This window comes from Mesoplodon densirostris, chromosome 5 (genome assembly GCF_025265405.1).
Source record: "Mesoplodon densirostris isolate mMesDen1 chromosome 5, mMesDen1 primary haplotype, whole genome shotgun sequence".
Taxonomy (NCBI): domain Eukaryota; kingdom Metazoa; phylum Chordata; class Mammalia; order Artiodactyla; family Ziphiidae; genus Mesoplodon; species Mesoplodon densirostris.
Genome location: NC_082665.1, coordinates 77,967,576 through 77,979,999, shown reverse-complemented (window position 1 = coordinate 77,979,999; position 12,424 = coordinate 77,967,576). Strand labels below are relative to the sequence as shown.

The following is a 12,424-nucleotide window of genomic DNA, read 5'->3' as shown; positions in this document are numbered from 1 at the left end:
ATGTCGGGCCCCGGGCAGCAGGAGCCGCCGCAGGCGGGCGGGCCGGCGGGCCCCGAGGGCGCGGACGCGGCGCTCGGCGAGGCGGGGCTGAGTTTCAGGACCAGCGACCTGAGCCTTGTGGAGATGACGGAGATCGAGTACACGCAGCTGCAGCACATCCTCTACTCGCACATGGAGGCGGCGGAGGCCGCCGGCGAGCTGGAGACGCGCGTCAACTCTTGCTTCCTGGCGGCGGCGGCGCCGGGCGCAGCGGCGGGGGGCTTCGCTGCGGCCGTGGGCGCGGCGGCGGAGTCGCGCCGCCCGTGTACCCGGTGCTGTGCCGCCTGCGCTGGCCGATGGTGGCTTCGCGGACGCCAACCAGTGCTTGGGCCACGTCGACTTCCAGGAGCTGCGCATGATGCTGCTGAGCGAGGCGGGCGCGCCCCGCGCCGCCGAGAAGACGCCGGGCGCCGGCGCATTCCGGCCCAAGGCGCCCGACGGCGCCGGCAAGGAGAACGTGGAGGGCGCGAGCGAGGTGCGGGCCAAGTCGGCGGTGCGCGTCCGCCTGGAGGACGGCTTCAACAGCATAGCAGCCGAGCCCCCGCCAGCCCCGCGCGGTGCGGATCCCCCCGAGCCTGGCATGGCGCTCAACCAGTGGGTGCATCCCCCAGGGAGCGGGCCCGGCTGGATCAGGGTGTAGACCAGGGTCCTGTGCAGAGAAACACCAGGCTGTGTGCGGGTATAGACCAGGGTCCTTGCAGAGAAGCACCATCCTGGGTGTGGGTGTAGACCAGGGTCCTCAGCAGAGGCCACCGGCCTGTATCCGGGTGGAACCAGGGGCCTCTGCAGGGAGGCACTAGCCTGGGTCCGGGTGTAGACCAGGGTCCTGTGCAGAGAAGCACCAGCCTCGGTCTGGATGTAGACCAGGGTTTTCTGCAGAGGCCAGCGGCCTCACTGCAGCTTGCATCTTAACAGGGAGCAGACCTCAGTGGGTCTGGAGGCTGAGCTGAAAGTTTGTGTGCTCTGTGCAGGCACAGCAAGCAGATATCAAGTACACAGCCTGCAGCATTACCTTTGCGGTGTGCGCTCTGCGTCTGCATGTGGAAGAGAGATGAGTTGAGATAAGTGCACACATGTTCCTGAGGAAGAAAGGTTTTGTCCCCAAATCACCCACCTAAATGTCAGGAGAGACCTCTGCTTCCCCGTCTGTTGACTCAGGTTGAGGCTGACCTGATCTTGCACAGATGCATCCCCTGGGAGGACAGACGTCATGTTGTGAGGCTTTGAGTGTAAAATGCAGCTTCATCCTTCAGCCAGACTGCCAGCCCATAAGTGATCTCGCAGCAACAACTATCGGAGAGGAGTAGTAGCCTGTCTGCTAGGGTGTCTCCTTAGCTTTCTGTCTGTCCCCACCCTGTAGTTTTCCCCATTTTGCCCATAGTCGTCAGATTTTGGAGGATGGCCAAAAAAAAAACAGAGATTGGTGTCAGAAGTGTAATGGGAAGGGAGGTGTAACTAAAAGATGACACACAGCCACACCTTCCAATGTGAGGAAGAAAGTTTGAACTTGTCCCCTACAACACTAGCTGATAATTGTTTTGTAGAGATTTCCATGATGGGGGTCATTCATGGTAACAGGTTCGAGTTCCTATCCAGAAAATCAAATGTTAGCCATTAGAGTGTGATAGTGATTTGTGGTGTTTCAGGAAACTTACCTGCCACATACTCTTCATGTGTTTCTGGGTTTCTTTTGTCTTGGCAGTTTGGTAACTCTTATTCGCCATCCATCCGAATTAATGAATGTTCCACTTCATCAGCAACAAAACAAATGTAGAACATTAGTGAAAAATAAAACAGCTGCTGCAACTACTGCTCTTCAATTTACATACCCTCTGTTTACTGCAAATAGTTGCTCTACTAGTGGAAATTCTAATCTTTCACAAACACAGGTAGGGAAAATGATTTGCGAAGCTTTGCTCTTTTGTGTTAAATGGATAAATTGTATTTTAGTTAGGTCCCAAGGATGTTTCTTTCTTTCATTGAGCTCGATAACTTGTTAAAATCGAGAGTATTTATGTGGTTCGGGGATATTTAAAAATCCTTCGTGCACCTAAAGTTCTTCAAGTTCATGTGAATAACTTTGACGTTACTTCTGTTAAAGTGCCTTTTATTTGTGCGTAGAGAGGAGATTGTCACCTGTTGATAACGTTCCTGTTGCTTCATTGTTTTCCAGAGTTCTAGTAACTCACGTTCTGTACTTGAAGCTACCAAGCATCAGGATATTGGATTGCTGAGAGCATTTTCTTTCTGTTATCAGAAGTAAATTGAATCCACTAAACAGACTTTGGGTAGTAGAAACAAAGCTTTGCCTGAGCAGGTTCGGATTAAAGTAGGAGGTAAGCGATAAAACAGAAGCTGGCAGGTGCTTTCTCCTCCTGCCTGATGTCTCTTCCCCCGCCCCTTTTTTTTTGGCCACGGGTGGGGGAGGGGAGAGAGCTGGTTTATAAACAAATGAAAGGATCTCGGAAGCCTGCTTGCATATTAGGAATTCTTCTGTCCCTCTGCCCAGTCACCTCACTTGGAACTTCCTTGCGAATTTTGAACATCACGTTTGGCCTGGAAACGTTGAGTTTAGGGGTTGCTTTTTCTTAACAGTAACCTCCTTAAACAGAAACATGATAGACTTAGGTACATTTTCGATACTGACAGCAAATTTAGGGGTGTTTTTTTTTTTGTCTCTCATTTCATACTTCATGAGTGAGGCAGGAGTCTGAAATCCGCTCAGAGCTTTAGGGGACCATCTGCAGATGGGCAAAGGATTGAGTTGGGAGCAAGAGGCCATAAGGTGATACAGAAAGAAAGAAACTTCTGAAGGCAAACTTTGCTTACCCCTGATGTTAACCCTCAATCCGTTTTTCCTGGAAAACATTCTTTTTCGAGTTATCCAACAATAACACAGCTTACACTCAGCTTTTCAAGAGCTGATAAAGACAGGGTAGGGATGGAGCTCTCCGTCTTTCTCCCACGCCAGTGATTAATTTTCCATTGTTCTTATGACATTGCTCGTGAAAGTATATGTTAGCATTTGTAAGGTATAAAGGTTAAAATTAAAATAGTCCCTGTACTGACTACTCAGCTGAAGAACCAAAATATTACCAATACTTGTGAATTCCTCTCTATGTCTTTTGAAAAGTTATCACCATTCTGAAATGTGTGTTAAGTGATTCTTTCACCGTAGAGGGTTTGGCTTTGTACGGTACCTCGGGAATGCACATCACCATAGGTACTTATTAGACGCCTGCTGTACTGTGATAGAAATTTGACATATTTCTGTAGCACAGGTCAAAGCTATGACGTGATTACTCCTTTTGTGGGGGGAATCTCACTTGTAAGGTGAGGGCGTGTTTAATCCTAAACCACTTAGGTTCTATCCTCTTCTGAGCATTGCAGTTAGAATATCAGTTGTCATCTTAGAATAATTGCATATCAAGAAAATCTTTTGGAGAAAATATTTCTAGGTTTGTTTTTTTTTCCCATTCTGAATATCAGAAAAATCAAACAACTTCTTGGTTTTTTTATTCATAGATGACAGTTAAAATGGCTCTTGATTTAAAAGGGGGACTTTTGATTGTATTGCTGTATAAGCTGCATTGATTACATAATACCTGGGGTGTTTTGTTTTTTTGCGGTACGTTGGCCTCTCACTGTTGTGGCCTCTCCCGTTGCGGAACACAGGCTCCGGACGCGCAGGCTCAGTGGCCATGGCTCACGGGCCCAGCCGCTCCGCGGCATGTGGGATCTTCCCGGACCGCGGCCTGAACCCGTGTCCCCTGCATCAGCAGGCGGACTCTCAGCCACTGCGCCACCAGGAAAGCCCTCTGGGGTGTTTTAATTTAGTTTATGTTCAGTTGTATAGTTTGAAACCTAGAGCCTTGTGCCGGATGTTTCTATGGAATTTTGGAGCGCTTCTTGTTTGGTTCTGTGTGCTCCTTACCCATTCACGTTTATATCTTGGATCGAAAATACCAAAAAATATATTCAGCATTCACGAGGGTAAGTTTAGAAGAACCAAACAATTAAAATACCACTTTTTCCTTCTTTTGCAGAGAAGAAGCGCTATGTAAACAAGCAAGAAATAAGAGGAGTCGCAGTAGGATACGTCAGTTGGACAGAAACAGAGAACGAAGAACCCTGGGAGAGCTCCGGAATGTGGGTGAAGGCTCCACAGCAGCGCAGGGTGCTTGGCCATCGGTGGAGTCGCCCCAGGCCGCCCTCGGGGAGCAGAGGCAGAGCGGGCCCCCACGGGGCAGGTCCCAGCGGAGGGAGAGGCACAACCGCATGGAAAGAGATAGAAGGTAATGCGTGCTGTCGGTGGTATACAGTTGTCCTAGACGCCAAGCTGATGAGAGTCAGTGCTGGTAACAGGCACCTTTTTGTAGAAAACAATGGTGCAGGCACTTCTGTGTTCAAGGGAGGGAAAGCTGGCAAGAGTCAATGGTCACCTTGCTTTGCTAGGTGGATGGGGGTAGCCAAGACCACTGCCAGGTTTGAAGATTCATTAGGAGGACTCGTGGCTTTGATTTATTTTGGGCAAAGAACCCAGCAAAGTCAGCAGAGGCGCATGGGGAGAGGTCTAGGGGCCCCAGGCGCCAGCTCCCCAGAACACCTCTCAGTGGAGCCACTCAGGATGCCTGTCACCCCCCAGCACTGGTGACATGTTCCCGGACAGCAAAGCTCCTTAGAGACTCGGGGCCATGGATCCTGCTGGGGGCTGGTTGTGGGGGGTATTCCCTAGGTGGCACGCGGCCAAATCCCAGACGCCCAGAAGGAAAGCTGGTGTTTAGCATAAGCCAGTGACCAATGGTGGTGGGAACCCCCCCGAAATCTAAGTTCCCAGGTGCTGGCCGGGGCCGCCTTCCTGGGAGGGAGTCCGCCTGCACACTGGGTTACTCCGTTTTGCTTGGTTCTTTTAAGGATATTGAAGAAGGAGGAAGTTACAGCTTATGTAAGTTGTTTTATCTGTGGATTTTATTTGTGCTGTTCTGTGTAGAAGCAAAAGGTGGTTACTTTTTCTGTTATAGCTGGGTACGGGATGATTCCCTAACATAGAGTTAATTAACTTAGTCATTTATTGAGTACTTTGTACCGGTTTCTGTTTTAGGCTCAGGAAATAGAGCATTGAGCAAGACAAATATTCATCTCTGAACGTACAGTGTGGAGCGGTGGAAATTTATTTCTTTAAAGGGATATATTAAAGCTAGGCATCTAGATCCCTTTCCTAAGGGTGTGTCCGCACATACACGCCAAGTGATGGGCATCACTGAACTCACCGTGAATCATAATGGGCATGGTTTATATTTATTTAATAAACATTTGCTGAGCACCTACCGTCTGAAAAAAAGCCTTATATGTACTACGTGTTGACGGTAAAAGTTTAAATTCTTGCTCTGCCATTCCCTAGTTTAACAACTTCCTACACATTCTTTACCTCTCCACCTGAGTCTCTCGTCTATAAAATAGGTATATTACCTACTGCGTAGATGGGACACAGGAAGTAAAGAAGCTGAAATGTAGTGTCTGGCCCAGTGCCTGCAGTTAGAGAGCATCTAGAGAATTCCTGCTGTTGTTGTTACCTTAGAAAGTTGCTCTAAAGTTCTGAGCGTACAGGTGGGGAAATAGAAACAAGGGCCGTATTATCTGAACGTAATACGTAAAAGTTAAAGATGGTCTAAGACTCCAGTTGTGATGTAAATCATCCCTAAAACGACCAGGTTTGGGGATATTAACCGGCTGGTAGCCTGTGGTCCTTTATGAACCGGGACCCCTGGAGGATCAAAGCTGTGAATCCTAGCTTCTGTGACTTTCTTGGCACCTGGAGGGCAGGTGAGTGAAAGAATGTCCTGCCCAGAAGAAACACACACACAATTTTGCTTCCAGTTTCAGGGGGTTTGGGTCCATCCTTGGTCTAGAGACTTGGACCTGGTCCTTGCTCCTGGCCCAGGAGAAGTAAACAGGAAACTTTCCAGGGAGCGCGACTGGGCTTAGTGGGCCACTGAAGGGGGGCTGGCCGCTGTAGATGAGGCCTTAGTGAAGAGCGTCCGGGTTTTGCTGCTGGTCCTGGCTGTCGTGTAGTCGCTGCCGTTGACGGCAGCACGGGCCTGGTTAGAGAACCGAGCTGAGGTTGGCACTGTAAACGTGGAACCTTTTGCAGAAGAGCTTTCCGTATCTAGATCCTGGGGCAGCGACGGCCGAGCGCCCCAGGTCGCCTGGAGTGAGGCCCCTGGGGCTGAGTGCTAAGAGTTTGTCTTCTCCGTTTCCCTTTTCTGTGCCTATGGGCATTTCTATCTTGTGTATTTCGTAATTTCGTCCAGTTCCTTACTTTCCTTGTATATTTAGTTGCCTTTGAAAGCGATCCCTGTGTGCAGTTTGTGCTGATTGGATCATTTCTGGTTATTTATAGTGTGGTTACTCTTTACCATTATTTTTTAGCGATAGACTTGGTTTATTGTAAAAAAATAAAGCTTTTCTATTTAAAACAATGATTTAATGGTTGGCTGTGTGTACCTAATAGTGGTAAACTCTTATTTTTATGATTCCTTCAAATATGATGAAGGTGTTTACAGCAATAAAAAAACTTAACTGCCACAATCTCTACGCCAAGGTAAAATAGGTTAAAAACTTCCGGACATTAATTTTTATGTGTCTTAGGCTTCCTGAATATTTGTGAAATTTAGTTTCATTGAAGTTGTAGATTGTTTCTGGGTCGGATTACAAGACCCATCAGGAAACAGGCTGAAGTGACGTCAGTAGCAATTTGGCGGGGAATTAGAATGTAGGTAGCTTAAACCCTTGTGTCCTTCCTGTTTCCTCAGTGACTTTCCCCCTCTTCCTTGCATGAACATTTTGAAAGATGTGGTACACAAAAGTCTTCCGTGATTTTCCTAAATTATTTCAGTACACATGTCATCCCACAGGTCTGTTCCGACTCTAACCAGGCTTGTGTCCCAGACACTGGGGGCACCTTGAATAAGACAGAGACCCCGTGGGCTGGAGGAAAGCGGCTGAGAGGTCGAGGGTGAATGGACCACCTCCATCCCGGTGTGGGGTCTGGTTGACATGCTGCAAAGATGGCTCTCCCTGCTGTGCAGCAGGGAGACTGGACTCCAGGAGGAGAGGTTTGGGGTGGGCAGGAGTGGAGACACAGACCCTGGTCAGAGGCCGCAGCCGCTCTGCTGTGACTGGCCAGGGCCCGCGGTGCTAGATGTAGGGCTGCTGGGCAGAGGAAGCGGGGACCATGGTGGGGCGTGTGGCTGGAGCAGGTGGGCGGGTGGCGTCGTTTCCTGAGATCGGAGGACGTGTGGACGAGCAGGATGGGGTGGGGCGGAATCCACGTTCTGTGTCCCACGGGCTAGGTTTTCAGTGCCCAGGAGGCATCAGGTGGAGAAGTTGAGAATGAGTAAACGAGTCTGCAAGCAGGTGGTTCGCTTTGTTTTATTTTTCTAGTGAGCACAGAGTTCACTGAACACCTGCCCTCCCCTCACCTAGTCTGAGCCGTCAACATTTACCGTGTTTAACACACACGTGCACGCGCACAGCACAATTTCAAAGACAATGACAGATGTCATGACCCGTCACCTCTAAATATTTACGCCTGCGTCGCCCACGTAACGCCAGTGCCGTTTTCACACCTCACAAGGTCGATAGTCATTGTCTTATACCATCTACTACCCAGTCCGTATTCCCATGTCCCCCAGTTGTTCTAAAGGTGACTTTTATGGCTGCGTGTTTTTCCAAACCAGCACCCAGCCATGCTCCTGTGTTGCCTTCAGTGACGTTTTTCTGTCTCTAAGCTATAGCAGGCCTTCCTACCCCACAGTTTGTATTACGGCACTGAGATTTTGAAGAGATCGGGCCAGACAGGTGCCTGTAGAACCCTGGATTTAGATGATTCGTTGTATTTATTGATGGTAATTAAAAATTTTTATATAATTTTAAACTTGCAGGAAAATTCCAAGATGAGTGCTAAGAGCTCCTTGTGTGCCCACCCAGGTTTACCCAGAACCCCCAGTTGTTCACATTTTGCCCCATTTGTTCTGTCTCTCGCAGTCTCAACCATTTGATGGTAACCTGTGGGCACCATGCCCCTTGATACCCAAACACTTCAGTGTTTGATTTTAAAGAATATTACATTATCTTACATAACCAGAATACAATGGCCCAAATCAGGACACTTAACATTGCTGTAATACTCTTATCTAATTCAAATTTTGCCTCGTGTCCCAATAACACCCTCTACACCATTTTCCCCCGTCCAGCCCCAATCCAGGATCACTGGTGACACAGTTGTTGTGAGGTGACATTTTGGGTTCATGACCTTGAACCCTAGCCAGGCTCTGGGGCTGTGGGGCAGTCTCTCACTCTGTGCTCCCCTCTCCTCTGTCATGTCACCATCACAGTGATTGGGCAGGAAAGTGGCGCTGCCCCCCTGCTTTGTCTTCCCTCCTCCACCTGAAGATGGGCTGGGGGCCGTCCCGCACCCACTTGTCCTTGCGCACCATCCCCAGTTATCAGGTGTAGCTGTACTATTACTTCTCCCTTTCCTGTGCAGTAGGAATTCTGTCCTTTTTATTTTAAATTTATTTTATTGAAGTATAGTTGATTTACAATGTTGTGTTAATTTCTGCTGTAGAGTCAAGTGACTCAGGTGTATATATATAGGTATATACACATATATATACACACACGTATGTGTGTATATATATATATATATATATATATATATATATATATATATATATATACACATACATACATTCTTTTTCATATTCTTTTCCATTATGGTTTATCACAGGATACTGAATATAGTTCCCTGTGCTATACCGGGAACTGTAACCCTATATAGGGTTAGGACCTTGTTTATCCATCCTATATGTAATAGTTTGCATCTGCTAACCCCAAGCTCCCACTCCATCAATCCCCCACCCCCACCCCCTTGACAACCACCAGTCTGTTCTCTATGTCTGTGAGTCTGTTTCCGTTTTGCAGATAAGACTGCTCTTTGTAAGAACAGCATTTTATCTATACCTCCCATTTATTTATCACATTGTGATCAGTGAAGATGGCAGTTTTTAAAATCTTGTTGAGACTTCCATTGTGACCTCTTATGTGGTCAATTTTTTTAAATTCTGTGTTTACTTGGAAAGGATGTGCATTCTCTGTTTGGCGAATTGTGTATGTTTATTAGGTTGAGGTTACGAATTGTGATTCAGGCCTTTCCTGTCCTCTCTTGTCTGTCAGACCTGTGGTTCTGAGAGCCCCCGTGGCATCTCCCGCCGTGACTGGCCTTGTCCCATCTCTGTGGGGCTCTCAGCGTGGCTGAGTGTCGGGGGCACACCCTCCCACCTGGGCCCCGAAGTTTGTCACCCCTCTTGGTTTCATTAACCCTTTTCCTTTAAGTCTCTCGTCTCTCTGTACAGATGACACCAGTTTTCTTCCTCTTCCTGACTTCCTGGTATAATTTCTTGACATGTAATTGGAACAGTCTTTCTTTTTCCTACGAAAAATAGTTTTTATTATTGACCTTCTCCTATTTACAAATTTAATGTGAATATCCAACTTTGACCAGACGTCATCTCCGGGTGTCTGATGAGTTGTAAAAATCCCTTCACACTCAGCTATTTCACTTAAGTTTCATTGAAATAGACGCTACTTGAGAGAGCAGAGTAACAATTACTAGCTTCCCTTTGAGGCAATCAAGGGCGGGAGGTGTCCACTTGTCTCCCTCTTTCACGGTCACCCCAAGTTCCCATGAACTGAGTCGCAGGGACCTCGTGAGAGTCTAGACTGAGCTACACCTTAACCCCACTGCTGGCAGAAGTATTCAAAATAAAGACGGGTGCCCAGGGCTATCCACCTCATTTTATGACGATTGTTTAGAAAATCTCTTGAAGTACTTTCTTACATCTGAGAGATGATTCTTGTCTTCCTTCGGACTTCTATTTAGGTATTCTCAAAGGTAAATTCTACCTTCTGAAATATAGGCAAATATTGTATAGTTGGGCTTTGGGTGTCAGAATATAGAAACCAATATATCAAACCATGGTTCATCTTACATTGCATTAAGACCCGTTGAAAATCTTTTAAATTTGGGGAAGGAAATTAGAATGTATTTATGTGCAGATATAGCTTCTGAGCATAGACAGTTGTTGCAAATGGCAGATGGCCTTGGTTGGGATGCCACTTAGCGTGTGGACAGGTGGAGTGCTCCAGCCGTTCCAGATGACTCAGAAGTCAGCGCAGTGGCAGCAGAGAGAGCGCTTATACTTCCCTTCCTGGACACAAATTAAATATAAACCTATTGTAGTCCAGCAACAAAGAGGCAGCACAATTCAAAAATGGGCAAAGGACTTGAATAGACATTTCTCCACAGAAGATAAGCACATGGCCAATAAGCACATGAAAAGATGCTCAACATCACCAATGATCAGGGAAATGCAAATCAGAAGCACTTTAATGGATGTGAGATAGCAGTTCACACCCATTGGCTGTGGCTCTTAGAAAAGAAAATAACAAGTGTTGGTGAGGATGTGGAGAAATTGCAGCCCTCGGGATTGCTGGTGGGAATGTAAAATGGTGCAGCTGGTGGGTCCTCAGAAAGTGAAACACAGAATTACCATATGATCCAAAAGAATAGGAATTACCCAGAAGAATAGAAAGCAGGGACTGAAACAGATATTTGTATACCAGTGTTCGTAGCCGCTTTATTCATAGTCACCAAAAGGTGGAAACAATCCAAGTGGTGGAAACAATCCAATCAACAGACGAATGGATAAGCAGAATGTCTGTACAGCCAATGGATTACTATTCAGCCATGAAAAGGAATGAAGTTCTGACACATGCCTCACAATATAGATGGACCTCCAAAACAGGCTGCTGACCGGGAAAAGGCAGACACAAAAAGACAAATACTGTTTGATTCCACTTACATGAAGTACCTAGAGTCATCAGATTCATAACGTCAAAAAATGGAATGAGGGGGGCCAGAGACTGGGGGAGTCAGATGGATGGAGGGAACATGTTTCACAAGGAGAGAGTTTGAGTTTGGGGAGATGAGAAAGTGCTGCAAATAGATAACGGTGATGTTTACACAACATTGTGAATGTACTTAAGCCACTGAATTGTACACTTCCAAATGGTAAAAAATGGCAAATTTTATGTTATATATATTTTACCACAATAAAAACATATAAACTTAGACTTAATTGTGTAGAAATGCTGTACTTAAAAACAAAAACTTACAGAAATGTATACATGCACAAAAACGGAGAGGCTAGAATAATGAACTCCCGTGTGCAATAACTCAGCTTCAGGCATAACTATGTTTCACCTATACATCGCCATCCTCCCACCGTCACTGAGTTATTTTAAAGCATTTCCAGATGTCATATCATTTTGATTCACAAATGTATCTCTAAAAAGAAAAGGGCTGTTTAAAAGCACAATCAGGTCATCATCATGCTCCTTAATCTCCATCCCTGTCCAGATTTCTCTGATTGGCTCACAAGTGTCTTTTTACTGTTGACTTACTCAAATCAGTATCCAAACACTGCATTTGGTTCATAGCTCTTAAATACCTTTTAATCTGTTATGGCTCCCCTTTCCTATTTTCCTTGCTGTTTGTTTATTGATGAGGCTGAATGGTACTGAACCAGATGTGGGTCCACTTGCCTGCACACAGTAAAGCCAATTTGCTGTCACCAGTTGCGGTGAAAAAAAGTTCAGCGTTTCTTGCAGGTGCCAAACAAGCAGTGTGGGCAGCTATTGCTCAAAAGACCTGAAGTTCTTGTTTGGCACCCGCAATAAAAGCTGCACTTTCTTTCACTGCAAGCCAGTGTCAGTAGATTGGCCTTACTGTGCGCGGGTGAGTGGACCCAAATTTGGGTGAGTGGACACAATCTCGGCCCCCCACGTGCCTGCATGCCTTGCTTACAGCCGCCCTTTGAGCCAAATTCCCAAAGGAAGACAGGCACAAACTCACCTCCCACCCAACACGACGCCCTCCTCGCCACTGTCCCCACCCCCAGGAGAGGGGACCGGACCTCCCGTCACTTCTGGGCGGGCTTCCCGGTCCTGCAGACCATGGGAATAAGGCCGGCCATTCCCGTCATATCCAACGTGACTAGGGACGAGCAAGGAGGAGAAAACAAAAGCATGTGGTGGATAAACACGCAGGCACGTTTCCATCAGAGGCAGGACGAGGGGCGGCTGTCACAGCCGTCACTCCTGGTGGCAGCCGCTGCGCTGGTACCGACAACGGCCCCCCATGAACCCGTCCACGCTCCCTGGGCCCCCAAGCAGCTGCTGGGAGTTCATGGCCTGGTGGGTGACCCAAACCTTTGCTTCTGCCGGATCTGAGCCTCAGCCGTCGGGCCGAGGGCATCGCTGT

At 47.3% G+C, this 12,424-nt stretch overlaps 2 protein-coding genes across 2 annotated transcripts in view; both read left to right on the top strand.

Moving 5' to 3' along the window:
- On the top strand, positions 1 to 8,556 carry LOC132490469 (transcription factor-like 5 protein). The gene is given in 5 exon segments (XM_060098818.1): positions 1 to 291; positions 294 to 320; positions 323 to 633; positions 1,742 to 1,928; positions 8,494 to 8,556. Coding segments are annotated over 5 exon segments (879 nt in total).
- Positions 2,261 to 12,424, top strand: part of LOC132490649 (death-inducer obliterator 1-like) — a 58,898-nt gene continuing 48,734 nt past the window's right edge. The window contains 2 exon segments of the mRNA XM_060099046.1: positions 2,261 to 2,375; positions 4,088 to 4,334. The gene's annotated coding sequence lies outside the window, so the exon portion shown is untranslated.